The sequence below is a fragment of the Salvelinus alpinus genome, chromosome 11 (assembly GCF_045679555.1).
Source record: "Salvelinus alpinus chromosome 11, SLU_Salpinus.1, whole genome shotgun sequence".
Lineage (NCBI taxonomy): Eukaryota > Metazoa > Chordata > Actinopteri > Salmoniformes > Salmonidae > Salvelinus > Salvelinus alpinus.
In genome coordinates, this window is record NC_092096.1 from 12,077,020 (window position 1) to 12,102,933 (window position 25,914).

Here is a 25,914-nt window from a genome sequence, read left to right on the forward strand (position 1 = left end):
CTAACTCAGCCATTTCCATGATTAGTCAGCAGGTAACCAGTCAGCTCATCAACAAGTGAATCGGTCTCTAACTCAGCCATTTCCATGATTAGTCAGCAGGTAACCAGTCAGCTCATCAACAAGTGAATCGGTCTCTAACTCAGCCATTTCCATGATTAGTCAGCAGGTAACCAGTCAGCTCATCAACAAGTGAATCGGTCTCTAACTCAGCCATTTCCATGATTAGTCAGCAGGTAACCAGTCAGCTCATCAACAAGTGAATCGGTCTCTAACTCAGCCATTTCCATGATTAGTCAGCAGGTAACCAGTCAGCTCATCAACAAGTGAATCGGTCTCTAACTCAGCCATTTCCATGATTAGTCAGCAGGTAACCAGTCAGCTCATTAACAAGTGAATCGGTCTCTAACTCAGCCATTTCCATGATTAGTCAGCAGGTAACCAGTCAGCTCATCAACAAGTGAATCGGTCTCTAACTCAGCCATTTCCATGATTAGTCAGCAGGTAACCAGTCAGCTCATCAACAAGTGAATCGGTCTCTAACTCAGCCATTTCCATGATTAGTCAGCAGGTAACCAGTCAGCTCATCAACAAGTGAATCGGTCTCTAACTCAGCCATTTCCATGATTAGTCAGCAGGTAACCAGTCAGCTCATCAACAAGTGAATCGGTCTCTAACTCAGCCATTTCCATGCGGACTCCATGTCAACACTGTAGCAATCTGATGAGGTCTGATGTTACAGAGCTGTGTGTGTGTGTGTGTGTGTGTGTGTGTGTGTGTGTGTGTGTGTGTGTGTGTGTGTGTGTGTGTGTGTGTGTGTGTGTGTGTGTGTGTGTGTGTGTGTGTGTGTGTTTGTGTGTGTGTTTGTGTTTGTGTGTGTGTGAGTGAGGTGATCGCTCCAGTGTGTGTGTGTGTGTGTGTGTGTGTGTGTGTGTGTGTGTGTGTGTGTGTGTGTGTGTGTGTGTGTGTGTGTGTGTGTGTGTGTGTGTGTGTGTGTGTGTGTGTGTGTGTGTGTGTGAGAGAGGTCATCGTCCCAGTGTTAAATGTCTAGTCTGTGCTGGAGCCACAAAAGTCCAGGTATATTTCTAATGTCTGGAAAACCATGAGCGCTCACTGCTAAATATGTTGAAACAGCATTGCTGGAGTGGACTGATTGGGAAGAGGCGGGGAGGAGGGGAGAAGAGGAGGGGGTAGGGGCTAATCAGGGACTTGGGGAACGCAGTCAGAGCGACTCGCTTTGACACCTCACCACAGCAGCACTCAAAATCAGAACCTCAGCCTGGCTCCCCCTGAATCCCAATACATACCCAAGGCTACCTGTCCTCCTCTCTCTCTCTCTCTCTCTCTCTCTCTCTCTCTCTCTCTCTCTCTCTCTTGCCGCCCTTCTCTCTCGCCGCCCCTCTCTCTCTCTTGCCGCCCCTCTCTCTCTCTCTCTCTCTGTTTTTCGCTTGCTCCCCCTCTCTCTCTCTTGCCACCCCCCCCTCTCTCCCTCCCTCTCCCTCTCTAATTTAGTGAACAGTTCAATGTTAGCCCAATGTGGATGGCTAATTAACAGAGATCTAAAGTAGTGATGAAAGGAAGTAGATGGACATCCTTAAGGAAGTAGATGGACATCCTCGAGGAAGTAGATGGACATCCTCAAGGAAGTAGATGGACATCCTTAAGGAAGTAGGTGACATCCTTAAGGAAGTAGATGGACATCCTCAAGGAAGTAGATGGACATCCTCAAGGAAGTAGATGGACATCCTTAAGGAAGTAGATGGACATCCTTAAGGAAGTAGATGGACATCCTCAAGGAAGTAGATGGACATCCTTAAGGAAGTAGATGGACATCCTCAAGGAAGTAGATGGACATCCTTAAGGAAGTAGATGGACATCCTCAAGGAAGTAGATGGACATCCTTAAGGAAGTAGATGGACATCCTCCAGGAAGTAGATGGACATCCTTAAGGAAGTAGATGGACATCCTCAAGGAAGTAGGTGGACATCCTTAAGGAAGTAGATGGACATCCTTAAGGAAGTAGATGGACATCCTCGGGGAAGTAGATGGACGTCCTTAAGGAAGTAGATGGACATCCTCAAGGAAGTAGATGGACATCCTTAAGGAAGTAGATGGACATCCTTAAGGAAGTAGATGGACATCCTCGAGGAAGTAGATGGACGTCCTTAAGGAAGTAGATGGACATCCTTAAGGAAGTAGATGGACATCCTCTGTATAAAGTGGAGGTGGAATTCTAAACGTAACAAGAAAGTGAGGACAAGAGAAACGTAAGCCCTTAATTAAAAACGTGCGATTCAGAATCAGTTAGTTGGCTTATAAAACTCCTCTGATGTCCTATGTTTTAATTAAAGGAGAACTAATACATCAAAGACTGGACAGTTTTTAAACATGTTTTACAGGTGGGTGGTGTAGTGTAATATTGGTCGAAGACTATGCAGAGGTGCCATCCTGAATAGTAAACTCAGCTTCTATATCTTCTCCTGTGGTGGTCAGACTAAAATAATACTTAGAGTTTGTTCTGTGAGGCGTAATCTCTAATCCCTGATCTGTAATCCAGCGCCACCAAGGACCACGCGTTAATTACAAGGTAGGGGATTATTAGTAGTATAAATATTGCCTCTTTCAATTCAGTCTGCTTTCCAAATAGGACATTTTGTTCATGCTACACCTGCTTTAGGGTGACTAGATTAGCAGAATAAAGCTTTTTTGGGGGGGGGGAAATTGACAATAATGATACATAATTGCTTCACGGCGCTTGCCGGGGCAATAATTGACGTGATCAGAAGATCTTTTAGATTTGTCATCATCCATCTGTGAGAATAATGTCGTCTAAACCTGTCGTAGTTTGACAAGTTTTCTGTTCAGATGAAGCACCGTTACTTGTAACGATCTGGCAATGAGCCATCCTTCCTCTCAGTGTCTAAAACAAGACGTGATATTTCAGCTCCCGTTTTAAATGACGTTCAGTTTATAAAGGCTTTCGTAAAGCCTTCACAATGCCTTCGTGAGCACTACATAGATGTGTTTGTTACAGAGCATCTATAACCGTATGTCATGCTTTATAAATTCCAAGATGGCGTAGCAGTCGGACGTGTGTTTGTCTTGTCCCGTGTAAATAGTCCTCGTTTTTTTTTCCGTATGCATTTCGTATATATTTTAATTTCACTTTCCATTTAGGAACTGAATATACATTCCGCCTCACCCAATGTGGTACGGATCTGCTATTTCTTTTATACTTTAGAACCGTAACCCAATCAGAAGCTAGCCAGATAACTAGCTACTAGCTAGTAGTCAGTTAGCCACTGCTGCGGTCTTCACCCTTAACTCGGACACCAGCCAGCTTCAGCTCGGGCCAATACCTGCCAGTCTGCAAGCGCGATATCAACCCAGAGCATATAGGACTGCTTTTTCACTACCACATCACCGGATTTTTTTTTCTTCTACTTCATCACCGGATTTCAGCCGCAGGCTCTGGACATTTCACCTTGATTTCGCAGCTAGCTAGCTGCAAACCGTGTGTCTATTGGCTTACGTCGATCCCGGAGCAAACTTAATTTATTCCGGAGCTAGCTGAGGAGCTCCATCAGCCATTCCTGGGCTACAGTCACCTATCCGGACCCGTTTTTTTATTTTTTGTTTGTTGTTGCTGCAGATACGGAGCCCCACCGGGCCTTCACGACTGACTGCCGACGTTATCTGCCCGAGGGAGTTATCCAACTGGCACCCCCGTCCCGACGTTACCTGAACGCTCATCTGGGGCCCGCTAATCGTTAGCTGTCTTATCGGCTGCTATCTGAATAAGTATATCGGACAATTATTATTATTATTATTATTTTTATTTATTTTTTCTTGGGCCACTATATCTATTTTGCCAATTTGGATTGATCCCCTCTACCACACGGAACCCCACTAACCTACCGACGGAAACGCACGAGGTATCTACAATTAGACCTCCATCCTATGCTATCTTGCTACCGATAGCCTCTACCCGGCCTACTGTCTGGATCGCCGTGACCCCAACCAACCTCTACTCACTGGACCCTTATTGATCACTCGATTAAGCATGCCTCTCCTTAATGTAAATATGCCTTGTCCATTGTTGTTCTGGTTAGTGTTTATTGGCTTATTTCACTGTAGAGACTCTAGCCCTGCTCACTATACCATATCCAACCTCTCAGTTCCACCACCCACATATGCGATGACATCACCTGGTTTCAATGATGTTTCTAGAGACAATATCTCTCTCATCATCACTCAATACCTAGGTTTACCTCCACTGTATTCACATCCTACCATACCTTTGTCTGTACATTATTCCTTTAAGCTATTTTATCGCCCCCAGAAACTTCCTTTTACTCTCTGCTCTAGTAGCTCTAGACGACCAATTCTCATAGCTTTTAGCCGTACCCTTATCCTACTCCTCCTCTGTTCCTCTGGTGATGTAAGGTGAATGCACCAATTTGTAAGTCGCTCTGGATAAGAGCGTCTGCTAAATGACTTAAATGTAAATGTAAATGTGATGTAGAGGTGAATCCAGGCCCTGCAGTACCTAGCTCCACTCCTATTCCCCAGGCGCTCTCTTTTGATGACTTCTGTAACCGTAATAGCCTTGGCTTCATGCATGTTAACATTAGAAGCCTCCTCCCTAAGTTTGTTTTGTTCACTGCTTTAGCACACTATGCCAACCCGGATGTTTTAGCCGTGTCTGAATCCTGGCTTAGAAAGACCACCAAAAATTCAGACATTTTCATCCCCAATTACAAGATTTTCAGACAAGATAGAACGGCCAAAGGGGGCGGTGTTGCAATCTACTGCAAAGATTGCCTGCAGAGTTCTGTTTTACTATCCAGGTCTGTTCCCAAACAATTTGAACTTCTACTTTTAAAAATCCACCTCTCTAAAAACAAGTCTCTCACCGTTGCCGCCTGCTATAGACCACCCTCTGCCCCCAGCTGTGCTCTGGACACTATATGTGAACTGATTGCCCCCCATCTATCTTCAGAGCTCGTGCTGCTAGGCGACCTAAATTTTAACATGCTCAACACCCCAGCCACCCTACAATCTAAGCTTGATGCCCTCAATCTCACACAAATTATCAATGAACCTACCAGGTACCACCCCAATTCCGTAAATACGGGTACCCTCATAGATATCATCCTAACAAACTTGCCCTCCAAATACACCTCTGCTGTTTTCAACCAAGATCTCAGCGATCACTGCCTCATTGCCTGCATCCGTAATGGGTCAGCGGTCAAACGACCTCCACTCATCACTGTCAAACGCTCCCTGAAACACTTCAGCGAGCAGGCCTTTCTAATCGACCTGGCCGGGGTATCCTGGAAGGATATTGATCTCATCCCGTCAGTAGAGGATGCCTGGACATTTTTTTTAAATGCCTTCCTCACCATCTTGAATAAGCATGCCCCATTCAAGAAATTTAGAACCAGGAACAGATATAGCCCTTGGTTCTCTCCTGACCTGACTGCCCTTAACCAACAGAAAAACATCCTATGGCGTTCTGCATTAGCATCGAACAGCCCCCGTGATATGCAACTTTTCAGGGAAGCCAGAAACCAATATACACAGGCAGTTAGAACAGCCAAGGCTAGCTTTTTCAAGCAGAAATTTGCTTCCTGCAACACAAATTCAAAAAAGTTCTGGGACATCGTAAAGTCCATGGAGAATAAGAACACCTCCTCCCAGCTTCCAACCGCTCTGAAGATAGGAAACACTGTCACCACCGACAAATCCACTATAATTGAGAATTTCAATAAGCATTTTTCTACGGCTGGCCATGCTTTCCACCTGGCTACCCCTACCCCGGACAACAGCACTGCCCTCCCCTCTGCTACTCGCCCAAGCCTTCCCCATTTCTCTTTCTCCCAAATACAGTCAGCTGATGTTCTAAAAGAGCTGCAAAATCTGGACCCTTACAAATCAGCCGGGCTAGATAATCTGGACCCTTTCTTTCTAAAACTATCTGCTGAAATTGTGGCCACCCCTATTACTAGCCTCTTCAACCTCTCTTTCGTGTCGTCTGAGATTCCCAAAGATTGGAAAGCAGCTGCGGTTATCCCCCTCTTCAAAGGGGGGGACACTCTTGACCCTAACAGCTACAGACCTATATCTATCCTACCCTGCCTTTCTAAGGTCTTCGAAAGCCAAGTCAACAAACAGATTACCGACCATTTCGAATCCCACCATACCTTCTCCGCTATGCAATCTGGTTTCAGAGCTGGTCATGGGTGCACCTCAGCCACGCTCAAGGTCATAAACGATATCTTAACCGCCATCGATAGGAAACAATACTGTGCAGCCGTATTCATTGACCTGGCCAAGGCTTTTGACTCTGTCAATCACCACATCCTCATCGGCAGACTCGACAGCCTTGGTTTCTCTAATGATTGCCTCGCCTGGTTCACCAACTACTTCTCTGATCGAGTTCAGTGTGTCAAATCGGAGGGTCTGTTGTCCGGGCCTCTGGCAGTCTCTATGGGGGTGCCACAGGGTTCAATTCTTGGACCGACTCTCTTCTCTGTATACATCAATGATGTCGCTCTTGCTGCTGGTGATTCTCTGATCCACCTCTACGCAGACGACACTATTCTGTATACTTCTGGCCCTTCTTTTGACACTGTGTTAAAAACCCTCCAGGCGAGCTTCAATGCCATACAACTCTCCTTCCGTGGCCTCCAATTGCTCTTAAATACAAGTAAAACTAAATGCATGCTCTTCAACCGATCGCTGCCTGCACCTGCCCGCCTGTCCAACATCACTACTCTGGACGGCTCTGACTTAGAATATGTGGACAACTACAAATACCTAGGTGGCTGGTTAGACTGTAAACTCTCCTTCCAGACTCACATCAAACATCTCCAATCCAAAGTCAAATCTAGAATTGGCTTCCTATTCCGCAACAAAGCATCCTTTACTCATGCTGCCAAACATACCCTTGTAAAACTGACCATCCTACCAATCCTCGACTTCGGTGATGTCATTTACAAAATAGCCTCCAAAACCCTACTCAATAAATTGGATGCAGTCTATCACAGTGCCATCCGTTTTGTCACCAAAGCCCCATATACTACCCACCACTGCGACCTGTACACTCTCGTTGGCTGGCCCTCGCTTCATACTCGTCGCCAAACCCACTGGTTCCAGGTCATCTACAAAACCCTGCTAGGTAAAGTCCCCCCTTATCTCAGCTCGCTGGTCACCATAGCAGCACCTACCTGTAGCACGCGCTCCAGCAGGTATATCTCTCTAGTCACCCCCAAAACCAATTCTTCCTTTGGACGCCTCTCCTTCCAGTTCTCTGCTGCCAATGACTGGAACGAACTACAAAAATCTCTGAAACTGGAAACACTTATCTCCCTCACTAGCTTTAAGCACCAGCTGTCAGAGCAGCTCATAGATTACTGCACCTGTACATAGCCCATCTATAATTTAGCCCAAACAACTACCTCTTTACCTACTGTATTTATTTATTTATTTATTTTGCTCCTTTGCACCCCATTATTTCTGTCTCTACTTTGCACTTTCTTCCACTGCAAACCAACCATTCCAGTGTTTTTAGTTTTTATTTTACTTGCTGTGTTGTATTCACTTCGCCTCCATGGCCTTTTTATATTTTTATTTTATTTATACATATATTTGTTTGCCTTCACCTCCCTTATCTCACCTCACTTGCTCACATTGTATATAGACTTATTTTTTTCACTGTATTATTGACTATATGTTTGTTTTACTCCATGTGTAACTATGTGTTGTTGTATGTGTCGAACTGCTTTGCTTTATCTTGGCCAGGTCGCAATTGTAAATGAGAACGTGTTCTCAATTTGCCTACCTGGTTAAATAAAGGTTAAATAAATAAATAAAGGGTTCACATAATGTGGCACAACTTTGTGTGACATAATCACCCATGTCAAATGTGACATAACCCACGATGGGAAATACGATATAAACACGTGCTTTATAAAGGGTGACATATTGTGCTGCAGGATTCCAACAAATCAAATCAAATGTATTTATATAGCCCTTCGTACATCAGCTGATATCTCAAAGTGCTGTACAGAAACACAGCCTAAAACCCCAAACAGCAAACAATGCAGGTGTAGAAGCACGATATAAACATGTGCTTTATAAAGGGTGACATATTGTGCTGCAGGATTCCAACACTCTCTAAAGTGAAGTTACGTTAGTCACATTACACCTAATCTCATTCCCAGACACTTCCTGTCCAAATGACCTGAAGGTCTGGTGGCCCAACACATCAAATGTGGCCATCATTAGTCAGGGTTAAACTGTGGAAATGTTTAATTAGTCAGGGTTAAACTGTGGAAATGTTTAGCCATAATTATAACTCTGTGGCTGTGTTAACTAGCGACGACCAGAGGGAATGTTTTTGCTAACAAAGGATGACACATACTTTACTCAGTGAGGTCACTCCCATATAATTCTATGGTCCCTCCCACTAAGGCCAACTCTGAATGGTTGCTATGCCAGGCTTCTATGTGCTGTGTGTCCAATAGCCTGGAGACGACGATACACAAGGAAACACTGACCTTGATGAAAGCCACCAACATAAGGACATTGAAAGTGGCTTTCTTCAAGAGGCAAGTCACATGTTCCTCAGTACACATAGATAACAATATAACGAGCCACACCGCGTGGTGCTGGGCCCAGTCGGGTCTTTGACACATTCCCCCCCACTCCCTCCACTGAAAGATTAGCCATTAAAATGTTGGCACCAGGTTGTAATCAAGCACTGGTCTCCATGGGAACAGAGGAGGAATACCTGGTGAGGTAGTCTCAGGTTGGACTAGTCCAAATCATCTGGGTTCTGACACACACACACACACACACACACACACACACACACACACACACACACACACACACACACACACACACACACACACACACACACACACACACACACACACACACACACACACACACACACACACACACACACACACACACACACGCTTGGCAAGGTCTATCAACCCCATTTAAATACCTCTCACACTCTACAGTAACCTGTGGACCATGAGAGAACCTTCATAGATCAGCAGAACGTAAATAACCTATTTATTGACACTTTATGTAGTCTCCTGTAACACTTTATGTAGTCTCCTGTAATACTTTATGTAGTCTCCTGTAACACTTTATGTAGTCTCCTGTTATACTTTATGTAGTCTCCTGTTATACTTTATGTAGTCTCCTGTAATACTTTATGTAGTCTCCTGTTATACTTTATGTAGTCTCCTGTAATACTTTATGTAGTCTCCTGTTATACTTTATGTAGTCTCCTGTAATACTTTATGTAGTCTCCTGTAATACTTTATGTAGTCTCCTGTAATACTTTATGTAGTCTCCTGTAATACTTTATGTAGTCTCCTGTAACACTTTATTTGAAGTGAGACACCCTCGGTCCTTTATTACACATCTATAAAGACTCTATGTCGCATGTCGTAGAACTTACTTTCAAGTCAGACCCCTTTGGTAGACATTTTAATATTTTTAAAACAATATCAAAACATTACGTTTCAAAAAGTCCAGCAACGCAATTCCATCGAACAGTACACAGGGCTCAGATATAACGTAGGTTTTCACTGAACTGGCGTTCGAATGGTTTGTGCCTCTCTGCCTGCTGGAAGTACTGAAGGGTTGTTTCCAACTTTAAAAGTAACAACAAAGAAAGTTAGCAGGTCTGTGAGGAAATGCCTTTGTCACACCATCTGGAAAAAGGAATTTCTGTTGCTTTATTATTTTATTTATTTAACATGTATTTAACTAGGCAAGTTAGTTAAGAACAAATTCTTATTCACAAGGACGGTCTACCGCGGCCAAACCTTCCCCTACCCCGGCCAAACCTTCCCCTACCCCGGCCAAACCTTCCCCTACCCCGGCCAAACCTGCCCCTACCCCGGCCAAACCTACCCCTACCCCGGCCAAACCTTCCCCTACCCCGGACGGCGCTGGGCCATTTGTGCTTGCGCCAGAAATACTCTGAATGGGGAAATGGGAAACTCCATTCGATTTGTATTATATTCATCTTTCATTTACAAAACTCATGATGTGACTATGAGACATGGCTGTATCTATTATTTGAAATAACGATTGTGGTAGCTACAGTATGTAATCTAACTCAACACGTAACTACTACAAATTAATTTAAATTACAATAAAATAAACTAACTCGTTTCCAGTGGCACTACAAATTAGTATTTTGATTTGCGAACTTACAGCGCTACAGAAACAACGCTAACCAAACCACACAGTGCAGGGCAAGTGGACTGAATTAAAAGGCAACGACACTCAAAAATCTAAGTTTCTTAGAGAACTCAAAGCATTGTTGTAAACACAGACAATCCAATGTTGTTGTTTATCTATTAAAAAAGTGTGGGGAAAATGGGGGAAATCCAAAACCAGGAAAAACAAAACAGAGAAAACAGAATTTGGAGAAAAAAATACTGAATTAGGCAAAAAATATAACCGATTTTAAAAGGGACTATCAAACATTTTTTGGTGTGTATGACTGCACTTTAGAGTGTGTCATCCAGCAGCACAGCATTGTGGGGGAAGTTGAGGTCAGGTCCAATATTGGCAAGGAGGGAAAGAGGGAAGGAGGTTGGGTCACCCTAGAAATGTTTTACAGTAATATAATATAATTTATTCAATTTACCAGAAGCTTTTATCCAAAGACACTTTCAGTCACGAGCACATACATTTTTTAACGCATGGGTAGTCATGACAACCAAACCCACTATCCCGGTGCTGCAATGCTCTACCAAGATGCAAGACAAGGTTATAATGCTTTGTGAAGCCTTCATATGATTTATATGAGCCTTTATGAAGCAGTGCTTCTGCCACCATTTATAAAGCACAGGTTGATTTGACATAGTGGATTATGTCACATTTGACATTGGTGGTTATGTCACACACAGTTACGGCACATTTACGAAGCCTTTATAGAGCATGACATACGGTTATAGATCATGTGTGACACGTTTATATTGTGTTTATGAACGCTTTATGAAGCCTATTATAATTAAGTCACATTTGACATTGGTGGTTATGTCACACAGTTAATCCACATTTACGAAGCCTTTATAGAGCATGACATACGGTTATAGATCATTTGTGACACGTTTATATTGTGTTTATGAAGGCTTTATGAAGCCTATTATAAGCTATATGTCATTTAAAGCGGGACCGTTGATCATGGCTTTGAACACACAAACACAAACAAACACACACACACTTTCTGTATCCTCTGAGACATATTGACAGGGGGAGTAAGCCAGGATAGACCATGCCAGTGATCCTGGGCTTCCCTTCACAAAAGGCTTTGTGCCCGCTTCACATGGCAAGATTACTGATGCAAATTGGTTCTCATGAATAGCCCGATGGAAAGCTGTGAATATCAGCATTCGTTGAATTAATTGGCCGTCACAGACGATTGATGACGCGTAGATGTGTCAATGGGACAAACAGAGTTAGTGAGAAGTGAAATCCCCTTTATCAGTCCAAGGTGTGCCTATCGCATGTCTTTAGTGCTTATAGTACTTCCAGTATTTACCCCTATAGTGGCAGACAGACAGATCATTACCTATTCATAGGGATACAATGGGTGATTGAAGTGGTGACAACAACAGTGAAATATCTGGGCTGCATGTTGGTAGGGGATCTCGGCAGAGAGAGTACGTTTCAAATTGCCAAGTATTGCACATCGTTGTAGTGCTAAATTATGTATTATTACCATTGAGTTCAGCTCCCAGGGCTTTGTCTACAGATCTCATTACAGTAGTGGAGGTGTGAGGAGACAACTGAGGATGCTTGGTCCTTCATGGACAGTGGAGGTGTGAGGAGACAACTGAGGATGCTTGGTCCTTCATGGACAGTGGAGGTCTGAGGAGAGAACTGAGGATACTTGGTCCTTCATGGACAGTAAAGATTCCCTGTCTTAGGTCAGCTCCTAGAGTGTGCGGCTCTCCTTTATTTTGAAGTGTTCTACTCCGCTAGTCAGCACCTCGCCTAAGTAGGTGTGCGTTTCTTCTTTATCTTCTAGATTATAGATACTTTTGTACCTGTTTCCTCCAGCATCTTCACAAGGTCCCTTGTTGTTGTTCTGGGATTGATTTGCACTTTTCGCACCAAAGTACGTTCATCTCTAGGAGACAGAACGCGTCTCCTTCCTGAGCGGTATGATGGCTGCGTGGTCCTGTGGTATTTATACTTGCATACTATTGTTTGTACAGATGAACGTGGTACCTTCAGGCATTTGGAAATTTCTCCCAAGGATGAACAAGACTTGTGGAGGTGTACAATTTTTCACTTTTCACCAATATTTCACTTTATATACATCACAGAAGTCTGAAATATAACAAAACCATTTGATGTAGAAACAATGGATTTTTCAACGTAAAAAAAAAATGGTTTATTAATTAAGATTTTATGAAAAATAACATTCCAACCATGAGGCCACTACGTCATTTGACTGCAGATATCACAAGACCAAGACATCTGCAGTGAATGACTTGGTCTTTAACAGCTGTTTGATCATTGACATGTTTTATAGATCAGAGACCAGACGAGACCAGAGCAGGGGGTTCTCCCTCTTCTTCGGGCCAATAGAAGGACCGGAGGCAGTTTAGCCCGAGGACAATAGCCAATGGTCAGAGAGCCTGAGACCTTTCAGATAAACTGATTGATTGGGGCTTTTATTGGCAGCAGGGGGAAAAGATGTGCTTTAAACTGTCATTACGATATGATCTAACGTGGGAATCAACCTGATAATGACATACTTCTGGACGATGTCTGTTACAAATGTTTGAATGTTAGTTTACAATATACCAGATGTAATACATGAGCATTTTCAGCGTAGTCGTCAGGATGTAGGGAAATAAAATAGTAAAGAGTATAACAATCAATTGGTAGAGTAAACACACGTCACGACATAACCATACAAAACACAATCAGCCCCATCGTCCCCTGTCACCCATTATTATGACACTGCACCTTTAAATCCTCATCTCGCTCATAGTCTCATCTATTTACTGGCTGTCTGTTGTAATTGTCTGAATCAACGCTATATAATTGCGGAGGGACAATATAAAGTTGTTTGACTTGAATTCCCCCTGTTGATTTTGGACAAAAGCCCCCCCCTCCCATATTGGTGTCCAGTTCACCAGGCATGACTGTGAACTCTCTGGCTGTTGAGAGGAGAGTTGCCCAATAGTGTCGCCCCCCCCCCCTCATATTGGTGTCCAGTTCACCAGGCATGACTGTGAACTCTCTGGCTGTTGAGAGGAGAGTTATCCAATAGTCCCTGACCTATATGTTGTTTTATTCTGTATGTTGTTCTACAATAGAGGCTGTGCTGCAGCTGTGCTAGCGGGAGACGGGATGTGAGACAAGATAAATAGTTTCATCCGGCAAACACAGCAACAAAATAAAAAAAAAGGTTTATTTTCAGATTTTCCATTTTGACATGTTCTGCAGGGAGCCAGTGGACAGTGTTGTGTTTCTACCCCTCGGCCAAGGGGGGGAAGAGAGAGAGAGAGAGAGAGAGAGAGAGAGAGAGAGAGAGAGAGAGAGAGAGAGAGAGAGAGAGAGAGAGAGAGAGAGAGAGAGAGAGAGAGAGAGAGAGAGAGAGACAGAGAGAGAGACAGAGAGAGAGACAGAGAGAGAGACAGAGAGAGAGACAGAGAGAGAGAGAGAGAGAGAGAGAGAGAGAGAGAGAGAGAGAGAGAGACAGAGACAGAGAGAGAGAGAGAGAGACAGAGAGAGAGAGAGAGAGACAGAGAGAGAAAGAGAGAGAGAGAGACAGAGAGAGAGAGAGAGAGAGAGAGAGAGAGAGAGAGAGAGAGAGAGAGAGAGACAGAGAGAGAGAGAGACAGAGAGAGAGACAGAGAGAGAGACAGAGAGAGAGACAGAGAGAGAGACAGAGAGAGAGACAGGGAGCAAAAGCAATCAACATTCCATACCTCAGTCAGTTTGTTCCACAAGTCATCTCTGCCTGCGTTGCTGTACATGTGTGTCATCAAGTAATCCTGTAAGGGGACAATGACATATTTTAGAGGCAGATTGTTTTAATTGAACATGTCAGGCACAAATATAATGTACCCAGCTTGACGGACAGCAGAGTTGCTTCTGGGGATTATTCCCCCTACACCCAGACAAATGCTAATCCCTTTCAAAAGAATATCAATTTGATTTATGCAAATTATGCCCAACTGGTAAGGAGAGATTTGTCCTTATGTGGCACCTCATGTTAGTTATAACAGTAAAATAAAATGAAATAAAACAAAATAAATATTGCAGAATTGTCAAAACTCCAATACCCAAAAGAATTTAAAAAATGTGCGGCTTTCTGAAATTCTCTTCCCCAGTGAATGAGAAGTTTGGGAACGCCGCGTATCTTCAGAGTATATGTAGAGAGAGACTGTCTACAGCCCAACATCTGTGAGCACGCCAAGCCGAGGCTGCTTCTTATAATGAGTTCCCAGTAGTCACAATGTACAGCCATGTTCCTGTGCCACATACCTCCACTACAACAATGTCAGTACATATCGAGACGTATTCTCTGTAACATTCCTCCAACAACACAGGCTTATAATCTTATCAAACTGCCTATTCGGCTACCTCGCTATTTTGGCCAGCATATCGATAGCTTAGCGCAATTGCTGGAAGTCTATGGGTATCTACTAGCCAGCTACTCTCAAAAGCAGGGAAATAGACCTAAGACTAAAGGCAGGGTGGTCAGCAAATTATGTACTCTAAGTATTCTTTACAAGTTACAATATGAAAATATAATAAATTATAATTTAATAATTATATCTTAAATTATAATATTTAGATTATCGTTGTTTATTATTGTTTATATCGTTGGAAGCTAGATATCAAGTCAGGAGGTTGCAGACTAGACTCAATTTACTGGTCATCTCCAGCCTGGTGTGGAAAACCAGGAGAGTTCAACAATGGGAATGGAGAAGAGACAGGAGAACGGAAGAACAGGAACATGGAATATCTGTCTCCTGATTATAGAACTATGTCTCTCAGAGGTCTCCTGATTATAGAATTATGTCTCTCTATAGACCTGGGTCTCTCAGAGGTCTCCTGATTATAGAACTATGTCTCTCTATAGTCCTGGGTCTCTCAGAGGTCTCCTGATTATAGAATTATGTCTCTCAGAGGTCTCCTGATTATAGAATTATGTCTCTCTATAGACCTGGGTCTCTCAGAGGTCTCCTGATTATAGAACTATGTCTCTCTATAGTCCTGGGTCTCTCAGAGGTCTCCTGATTATAGAATTATGTCTCTCAGAGGTCTCCTGATTATAGAACTATGTCTCTCTATAGACCTGGGTCTCTCAGAGGTCTCCTGATTATAGAACTATGTCTCTCTATAGTCCTGGGTCTCTCAGAGGTCTTCTGATTATAGAACTATGTCTCTCAGAGGTCTACTGTTTATAGAACTATGTCTCTCTATAGACCTGGGTCTCTCAGAGGTCTCCTGATTATAGAACTATGTCTCTCTATAGACCTGGGTCTCTCAGAGGTCTCCTGATTATAGAACCATGTCTCTCTATAGACCTGGGTCTCTCAGAGGTCTCCTGATTATAGAACTATGTCTCTCTATCCTACTACTGTACACAACAGCACCACTGTATATGACTACTGTACACAACAGCACCACTGTATCCTACTACTGTACACAACAGCACCACTGTATATGACTACTGTACACAACAGCACCACTGTATCCTACTACTGTACACAACAGCACCACTGTATGATACTACTGTACACAACAGCACCACTGTATTCTACTACTGTACACAACAGCACCACTGTATTCTACTACTGTACACAACAGCACCACTGTATATGACTACTGTACACAACAGCACCACTGTATTCTACTACTGTACACAACAGCACCACTGTATATGACTACTGTACACAACAGCACCACTGTATCCTACTACTGTACACAACAGCACCACTGTATATGACTACTGTACACAACAGCACCACTGTATTCTACTACTGTACACAACAGCACCACTGTATGCTACTACTGTACACAACAGCACCACTGTATTCTACTACTGTACACAACAGCACCACTGTATATGACTACTGTACACAACAGCACCACTGTATTCTACTACTGTACACAACAGCACCACTGTATATGACTACTGTACACAACAGCACCACTGTATTCTACTACTGTACACAACAGCACCACTGTATATGACTACTGTACACAACAGCACCACTGTATCCTACTACTGTACACAACAGCACCACTGTATATGACTACTGTACACAACAGCACCAGTGTATTCTACTACTGTACACAACAGCACCACTGTATATGACTACTGTACACAACAGCACCACTGTATCCTACTACTGTACACAACAGCACTACTGTATTCTACTACTGTACACAACAGCACCACTGTATATGACTACTGTACACAACAGCACCACTGTATTCTACTACTGTACACAACAGCACCACTGTATATGACTACTGTACACAACATCACCACTGTATATGACTACTGTACACAACAGCACCACTGTATTCTACTACTGTACACAACAGCACCACTGTATGCTACTACTGTACACAACAGCACCACTGTATTCTACTACTGTACACAACAGCACCACTGTATATGACTACTGTACACAACAGCACCACTGTATTCTACTACTGTACACAACAGCACCACTGTATATGACTACTGTACACAACAGCACCACTGTATTCTACTACTGTACACAACAGCACCACTGTATATGACTACTGTACACAACAGCACCACTGTATCCTACTACTGTACACAACAGCACCATTGTATATGACTACTGTACACAACAGCACCACTGTATTCTACTACTGTACACAACAGCACCACTGTATATGACTACTGTACACAACAGCACCACTGTATCCTACTACTGTACACAACAGCACCACTGTATATGACTACTGTACACAACAGCACCACTGTATTCTACTACTGTACACAACAGGACCACTGTATATGACTACTGTACACAACAGCACCACTGTATTCTACTAATGTACACAACAGCACCACTGTATATGACTACTGTACACAACAGCATCACTGTATTCTACTACTGTACACAACAGCACCACTGTATATGACTACTGTACACAACAGCACCACTGTATTCTACTACTGTACACAACAGGACCACTGTATATGACTACTGTACACAACAGCACCACTGTATTCTACTAATGTACACAACAGCACCACTGTATATGACTACTGTACACAACAGCATCACTGTATTATACTACTGTACACAACAGGACCACTGTATCCTACTACTGTACACAACAGCACCACTGTATCCTACTACTGTACACAACAGCACCACTGTATTCTACTACTGTACACAACAGCACCACTGTATTCTACTACTGTACACAACAGCACCACTGTATATGACTACTGTACACAACAGCACCACTGTATTCTACTACTGTACACAACAGCACCACTGTATCCTACTGATGTACAAAACAGCACCACCATACCTACTTAGTACTGTCTATAGTGTGAGAAGTGTGAATACCTTGTCTATACTGTCTGTAGTATATTGTGTGCAGTGATCTGTGTTGTGTTGTAAAATATTAATTATGTTTTTTTTGTCTTTTACCAATTGACCTTCAGTATTCAGATCCATTGATCAGTCTGTTAATACACTACACTATCGCGTGGCCTACCGTAATGTGAGTCATTTACAGTAGATAGATGGTGCTGTTTCACGCAGACAGACACGCTGAGAGACGGCGACAGAGAGACACAGATAGAGACACACACACACACACACACATAGACCTAGTGGTTCCGGGTTGGAGCGAGTAGTCGCATCTCGCTTCGCTCCACAGGTAGTATTACATTTCATTTCATTACAGTACAACGGTTTGATTTGTTTGATCTTAGCAATTTTTTCTTAGCTAGCTACATAGCCGTCTTTGTATCAAAGATAATTGTGTAGTTTAGAGTAATTATCGAGGTTAGCTAGCCAGCTATTTTCGTCCTTCTAACGTAGTCAACACTGCTAGCTGCTAGCTAGCCAGCTAGCTAACTTCTACCGAATAGCAGCACTGTAGGAACTATTACATTACAACGGAACGACTTGATTAGTGTAGTGTTAGCTAGCTACATAGTTGTCTTTGCTGTCTTTGTATCTAAGATAATTGTGTAGTTTAGAGTAATTATCGAGTAATTATCGAGGTTAGCTAGCGCCGCCGTTAGCTAGTGCCGCCGTTCTCCTACCTAGTCAACACTGCTAGCAACACTGCTAGCTAGCCAGCTAGCCAACTATCATTTTAGTCAATAAGATTTTTTGCAACGTAACTTTCTGAACATTCGAGACGTGTAGTCCACTTGTCATTCCAATCTCCTTTGCATTAGCGTAGCCTCTTCTGTAGCCTGTCAACTATGTGTCTGTCTATCCCTCTTCTCTCCTCTCTGCACAGACCATACAAACGCTTCACACCGCGTGGCCGCTGCCACTCTAACCTGGTGGTCCCAGCGCGCACGACCCACGTGGAGTTCCAGGTCTCCGGCAGCCTCTGGAACTGCCGATCTGCGGCCAACAAGGCAGAGTTCATCTCAGCCTATGCTTCCCTCCAGTCCCTCGACTTCTTGGCACTGACAGAAACATGGATTACCACAGATAACACTGCTACTCCTACTGCTCTCTCCTCATCTGCCCACGTGTTCTCGCACACCCCGAGAGCTTCTGGTCAGCGGGGTGGTGGCACTGGGATCCTCATCTCTCCCAAGTGGACATTCTCTCTTTCTCCCCTGACCCATCTGTCTATCGCCTCCTTTGAATTCCATGCTGTCACAGTTACCAGCCCTTTCAAGCTTAACATCGTTATCATTTATCGCCCTCCAGGTTCCCTTGGAGAGTTCATCAATGAGCTTGACGCCTTGATAAGTTCCTTTCCTGAGGATGGCTCACCTCTCACAGTTCTGGGTGACTTTAACCTCCCCACGTCTACCTTTGACTCATTCCTCTCTGCCTCCTTCTTTCCACTCCTCTCCTCTTTTGACCTCACCCTCTCACCTTCCCCCCCTACTCACAAGGCAGGCAATACGCTTGACCTCATCTTTACTAGATGCTGTTCTTCCACTAATCTCATTGCAACTCCCCTCCAAGTCTCCGACCACTACCTTGTATCCTTCTCCCTCTCGCTCTCATCCAACACTTCCCACACTGCCCCCACTCGGATGGTATCGCGCCGTCCCAACCTTCGCTCTCTCTCCCCCGCTACTCTCTCCTCTTCCATCCTATCATCTCTTCCCTCTGCTCAAACCTTCTCCAACCTATCTCCTGATTCTGCCTCCTCAACCCTCCTGTCCTCCCTTTCTGCATCCTTTGACTCTCTATGTCCCCTATCCTCCAGGCCGGCTCGGTCCTCCCCTCCTGCTCCGTGGCTCGACGACTCATTGCGAGCTCACAGAACCGGGCTCCGGGCAGCCGAGCGGAAATGAGGGAAAACTCGCCTCCCTGCGGACCTGGCATCCTTTCACTCCCTCCTCTCTACAATCTCCTCTTCTGTCTCTGCTGCTAAAGCCACTTTCTACCACTCTAAATTCCAAGCATCTGCCTCTAACCCTAGGAAGCTCTTTGCCACCTTCTCCTCCCTCCTGAATCCTCCTCCGCCTCCCCCCCCCCCTCCCTCTCTGCGGATGACTTCGTCAACCATTTTGAAAAGAAGGTCGACGACATCCGATCCTCGTTTGCTAAGTTAAACGACACCGCTGGTTCTGCTCACACTGCCCTACCCTGTGCTTTGACCTCTTTCTCCCCTCTCTCTCCAGATGAAATCTCGCGTCTTGTGACGGCCGGCCGCCCAACAACCTGCCCGCTTGACCCTATCCCCTCCTCTCTTCTCCAGACCATTTCCGGAGACCTTCTCCCTTACCTCACCTCGCTCATCAACTCATCCTTGACCGCTGGCTACGTCACTTCCGTCTTCAAGAGAGCGAGAGTTGCACCCCTTCTGAAAAAACCTACACTCGATCCCTCCGATGTCAACAACTACAGACCAGTATCCCTTCTTTCTTTTCTCTCCAAAACTCTTGAACGTGCCGTCCTTGGCCAGCTCTCCTGCTATCTCTCTCAGAATGACCTTCTTGATCCAAATCAGTCAGGTTTCAAGACTAGTCATTCAACTGAGACTGCTCTTCTCTGTGTCACGGAGGCGCTCCGCACTGCTAAAGCTAACTCTCTCTCCTCTGCTCTCATCCTTCTAGACCTATCGGCTGCCTTTGATACTGTGAACCATCAGATCCTCCTCTCCACCCTCTCCGAGCTGGGCATCTCCGGCGCGGCCCACGCTTGGATTGCGTCCTACCTGACAGGTCGCTCCTACCAGGTGGCGTGGCGAGAATCTGTCTCCGCACCACGTGCTCTCACCACTGGTGTCCCCCAGGGCTCTGTTCTAGGCCCTCTCCTATTCTCGCTATACACCAAGTCACTTGGCTCTGTCATATCCTCACATGGTCTCTCCTATCATTGCTATGCAGACGACACACAATTAATCTTCTCCTTTCCCCCTTCTGACAACCAGGTGGCGAATCGCATCTCTGCATGTCTGGCAGACATATCAGTGTGGATGACGGATCACCACCTCAAGCTGAACCTCGGCAAGACAGAGCTGCTCTTCCTCCCGGGGAAGGACTGCCCGTTCCATGATCTTGCCATCACGGTTGACAACTCCATTGTGTCCTCCTCCCAGAGTGCTAAGAACCTTGGCGTGATCCTGGACAACACCCTGTCGTTCTCAACTAACATCAAGGCGGTGACCCGTTCCTGTAGGTTCATGCTCTACAACATTCGTAGAGTACGACCCTGCCTCACGCAGGAAGCGGCGCAGGTCCTAATCCAGGCACTTGTCATCTCCCATCTGGATTACTGCAACTCGCTGTTGGCTGGGCTCCCTGCCTGTGCCATTAAACCCCTACAACTCATCCAGAACGCCGCAGCCCGTCTGGTGTTCAACCTTCCCAAGTTCTCTCACGTCACCCCGCTCCTCCGCTCTCTCCACTGGCTTCCAGTTGAAGCTCGCATCCGCTACAAGACCATGGTGCTTGCCTACGGAGCTGTGAGGGGAACGGCACCTCCGTACCTTCAGGCTCTGATCAGGCCCTACACCCAAACAAGGGCACTGCGTTCATCCACCTCTGGCCTGCTCGCCTCCCTACCTCTGAGGAAGTACAGTTCCCGCTCAGCCCAGTCAAAACTGTTCGCTGCTCTGGCACCCCAATGGTGGAACAAACTCCCTCACGACGCCAGGTCAGCGGAGTCAATCACCACCTTCCGGAGACACCTGAAACCCCACCTCTTTAAGGAATACCTAGGATAGGATAAAGTAATCCTTCTAACGCCAGGTCAGCGGACGCCAGGTCAGCGGAGTCAATCACCACCTTCCGGAGACACCTGAAACCCCACCTCTTTAAGGAATACCTAGGATAGGATAAAGTAATCCTTCTAACCCCCCCCCTTAAAAGAGTTAGATGCACTATTGTAAAGTGGTTGTTCCACTGGATATCATAAGTTGAATGCACCAATTTGTAAGTCGCTCTGGATAGGAGCGTCTGCTAAATGACATAAATGTAATGTAAATGTAAATGTTTCAAGCAGCCGTTATTACAGGGATTTGACTAAATTGGTTGTGCAATGTCTGGTTGTGAAGATGAATGACCGGGGTGTAATTACAACAGGCCCATTGCATCCTCGGCCTCCTTGAATCCCATGTAGAACGCTGGCGGTGAGGGATATTAGTGGTGAACGGCACAAACAACTCAGGAAGGCAAAGACTCTTCCGTTCCCTCGTCTCAGTCTGACTGATAATAACACACACAGCCAGGGGTTACATCCCTGGACCCTACACCATCACCAATAACATGACATCTACCTGGACCCTACACCATCACCAATACCATGACATCCACCTGGACACTACACCATCACCAATACCATGACATCCACCTGGACCCTACACCATCACCAATAACATGACATCCACCTGGACCCTACACCATCACCAATACCATGACATCCACCTGGACCCCACACCATCACCAATAACATTACATCCACCTGGACCCTACACCATCACCAATAACATTACATCCACCTGGACCCTACACCATCACCAATACCATGACATCCACCTGGACCTTACACCATCACCAATACCATGACATCCACCTGGACCCTACACCATCACCAATACCATGACATCCACCTGGACCCTACACCATCACCAATACCATTACATCCCTGGACCCCACACCATCACCATCAACATTACATCCACCTGGACCCTACACCATCACCAATACCATGACATCCACCTGGACCCCACACCATCACCAATACCATGACATCCACCTGGACCCTACACCATCACCAATACCATGACATCCACCTGGAGCTGTAGGGGTTACATCCCTGGACCCTACACCATCACCAATAACATTACATCCACCTGGACCCTACACCATCACCAATACCATGACATCCACCTGGACCCCACACCATCACCAATACCATGACATCCACCTGGACCCTACACCATCACCAATAACATTACATCCACCTGGACCCCACACCATCACCAATACCATTACATCCACCTGGACCCTACACCATCACCAATACCATGACATCCACCTGGACCCCACACCATCACCAATAACATTACATCCACCTGGACCCTACACCATCACCAATACCATGACATCCACCTGGACCCCACACCATCACCAATAACATGACATCCACCTGGACCCTACACCATCACCATGTAATGTAAATGTAAATGTTTCAAGCAGCCGTTATTACAGGGATTTGACTAAATTGGTTGTGCAATGTCTGGTTGTGAAGATGAATGACCGGGGTGTAATTACAACAGGCCCATTGCATCCTCGGCCTCCTTGAATCCCATGTAGAACGCTGGCGGTGAGGGATATTAGTGGTGAACGGCACAAACAACTCAGGAAGGCAAAGACTCTTCCGTTCCCTCGTCTCAGTCTGACTGATAATAACACACACAGCCAGGGGTTACATCCCTGGACCCTACACCATCACCAATAACATGACATCTACCTGGACCCTACACCATCACCAATACCATTACATCCACCTGGACCCTACACCATCACCAATACCATGACATCCACCTGGACCCTACACCATCACCAATACCATGACATCCACCTGGACCCCACACCATCACCAATACCATTACTTCCCTGGACCCTACACCATCACCAATACCATGACATCCACCTGGACCCTACACCATCACCAATAACATTACATCCACCTGGACCCCACACCATCACCAATAGCATGACATCCACCTGGACCCCACACCATCACCAATACCATGACATCCACCTGGACTCCACACCATCACCAATACCATTACATCCCTGGACCCTACACCATCACCAATACCATTACATCCACCTGGACCCCACACCATCACCAATACCATTACATCCACCTGGACCCTACACCATCACCAATACCATGACATCCACCTGGACCCTACACCATCACCAATACCATGACATCCACCTGGACCCTACACCATCACCAATACCATGACATCCACCTGGACCCTACACCATCACCAATACCATGACATCCACCTGGACCCCACACCATTGGTTTCATTACAGTACAACAGTTTGATTTGTTTGATCTTAGCTGGCTACATAGCCGTCTTTGTATCCAAGATAATTGTGTAGTCTAGAGTAATTGTCGAGGTTACCTAGCCAGTTAGAGGTTACCTAGCCAGCTACACTTTCAAACAAAGTCAACAACGCAGCCACTGCTAGCTAGCCTATTTCACCAGCCAGCAGTACTATATCATTTTAGTCAATAAGATTTTTTGCAACGTAAGCTTAACTTTCTGAACATTCGAGACGTGTAGTCCACTTGTCATTCCAATCTCCTTTGCATTAGCGTAGCCTCTTCTGTAGCCTGTCAACTATGTGTCTGTCTATCCCTGTTCTCTCCTCTCTGCACAGACCATACAAACGCTTCACACCGCGTGGCCGCTGCTACTCTAACCTGGTGGTCCCAGCGCGCACGACCCACGTGGAGTTCCAGGTCTCAGGCAGCCTCTGGAACTGCCGATCTGCGGCCAACAAGGCAGAGTTCATCTCAGCCTATGCTTCCCTCCAGTCCCTCGACTTCTTGGCACTGACGGAAACATGGATTACCACTGATAACACTGCTACTCCTACTGCTCTCTCCTCGTCTGCCCACGTGTTCTCGCACACCCCGAGAGCTTCTGGTCAGCGGGGTGGTGGCACTGGGATCCTCATCTCTCCCAAGTGGACATTCTCTCTTTCTCCCCTGACCCATCTGTCTATCGCCTCCTTTGAATTCCATGCTGTCACAGTTACCAGCCCTTTCAAGCTTAACATCCTTATCATTTATCGCCCTCCAGGTGCCCTTGGAGAGTTCATCAATGAGCTTGACGCCCTGATAAGTTCCTTTCCTGAGGATGGCTCACCTCTCACAGTTCTGGGTGACTTTAACCTCCCCACGTCTACCTTTGACTCATTCCTCTCTGCCTCCTTCTTTCCACTCCTCTCCTCTTTTGACCTCACCCTCTCACCTTCCCCCCTACTCACAAGGCAGGCAATACGCTTGACCTCATCTTTACTAGATGCTGTTCTTCCACTAATCTCATTGCAACTCCCCTCCAAGTCTCCGACCACTACCTTGTATCCTTTTCCCTCTCGCTCTCATCCAACACTTCCCACACTGCCCCTACTCGGATGGTATCGCGCCGTCCCAACCTTCGCTCTCTCTCCCCCGCTACTCTCTCCTCTTCCATCCTATCATCTCTTCCCTCTGCTCAAACCTTCTCCAACCTATCTCCTGATTCTGCCTCCTCAACCCTCCTCTCCTCCCTTTCTGCATCCTTTGACTCTCTATGTCCCCTATCCTCCAGGCCGGCTCGGTCCTCCCCTCCTGCTCCGTGGCTCGACGACTCATTGCGAGCTCACAGAACAGGGCTCCGGGCAGCCGAGCGGAAATGGAGGAAAACTCGCCTCCCTGCGGACCTGGCATCCTTTCACTCCCTCCTCTCTACATTCTCCTCTTCTGTCTCTGCTGCTAAAGCCAATTTCTACCACTCTAAATTCCAAGCATCTGCCTCTAACCCTAGGAAGCTCTTTGCCACCTTCTCCTCCCTCCTGAATCCTCCTCCCCCTCCTCCCCCCTCCTCCCTCTCTGCTGATGACTTCGTCAACCATTTTGAAAAGAAGGTCGACGACATCCGATCCTCGTTTGCTAAGTCAAACGACACCGCTGGTTCTGCTCACACTGCCCTACCCTGTGCTTTGACCTCTTTCTCCCCTCTCTCTCCAGATGAAATCTTGCGTCTTGTGACGGCCGGCCGCCCAACAACCTGCCCGCTTGACCCTATCCCCTCCTCTCTTCTCCAGACCATTTCCGGAGACCTTCTCCCTTACCTCACCTCGCTCATCAACTCATCCTTGACCGCTGGCTACGTCCCTTCCGTCTTCAAGAGAGCGAGAGTTGCACCCCTTCTGAAAAAACCTACACTCGATCCCTCCGATGTCAACAACTACAGACCAGTATCCCTTCTTTCTTTTCTCTCCAAAACTCTTGAACGTGCCGTCCTTGGCCAGCTCTCCTGCTATCTCTCTCAGAATGACCTTCTTGATCCAAATCAGTCAGGTTTCAAGACTAGTCATTCAACTGAGACTGCTCTTCTCTGTGTCACGGAGGCGCTCCGCACTGCTAAAGCTAACTCTCTCTCCTCTGCTCTCATCCTTCT

The 25,914-nt window shown here is 45.7% G+C and overlaps 1 protein-coding gene across 2 annotated transcripts in view; it reads right to left on the bottom strand.

Annotated features, from left to right (window-relative positions):
• The window catches only part of LOC139533579 (thyrotropin-releasing hormone-degrading ectoenzyme-like), a 554,487-nt gene that overhangs the window by 226,196 nt on the left and 302,377 nt on the right, over nt 1–25,914 (bottom strand). For both annotated transcript variants that reach the window (XM_071331728.1, XM_071331726.1), the window contains one exon: nt 13,992–14,057. In XM_071331728.1, the coding sequence (XP_071187829.1) occupies nt 13,992–14,057 (66 nt within the window). The remainder of the gene's footprint in view (nt 1–13,991; nt 14,058–25,914) is intronic.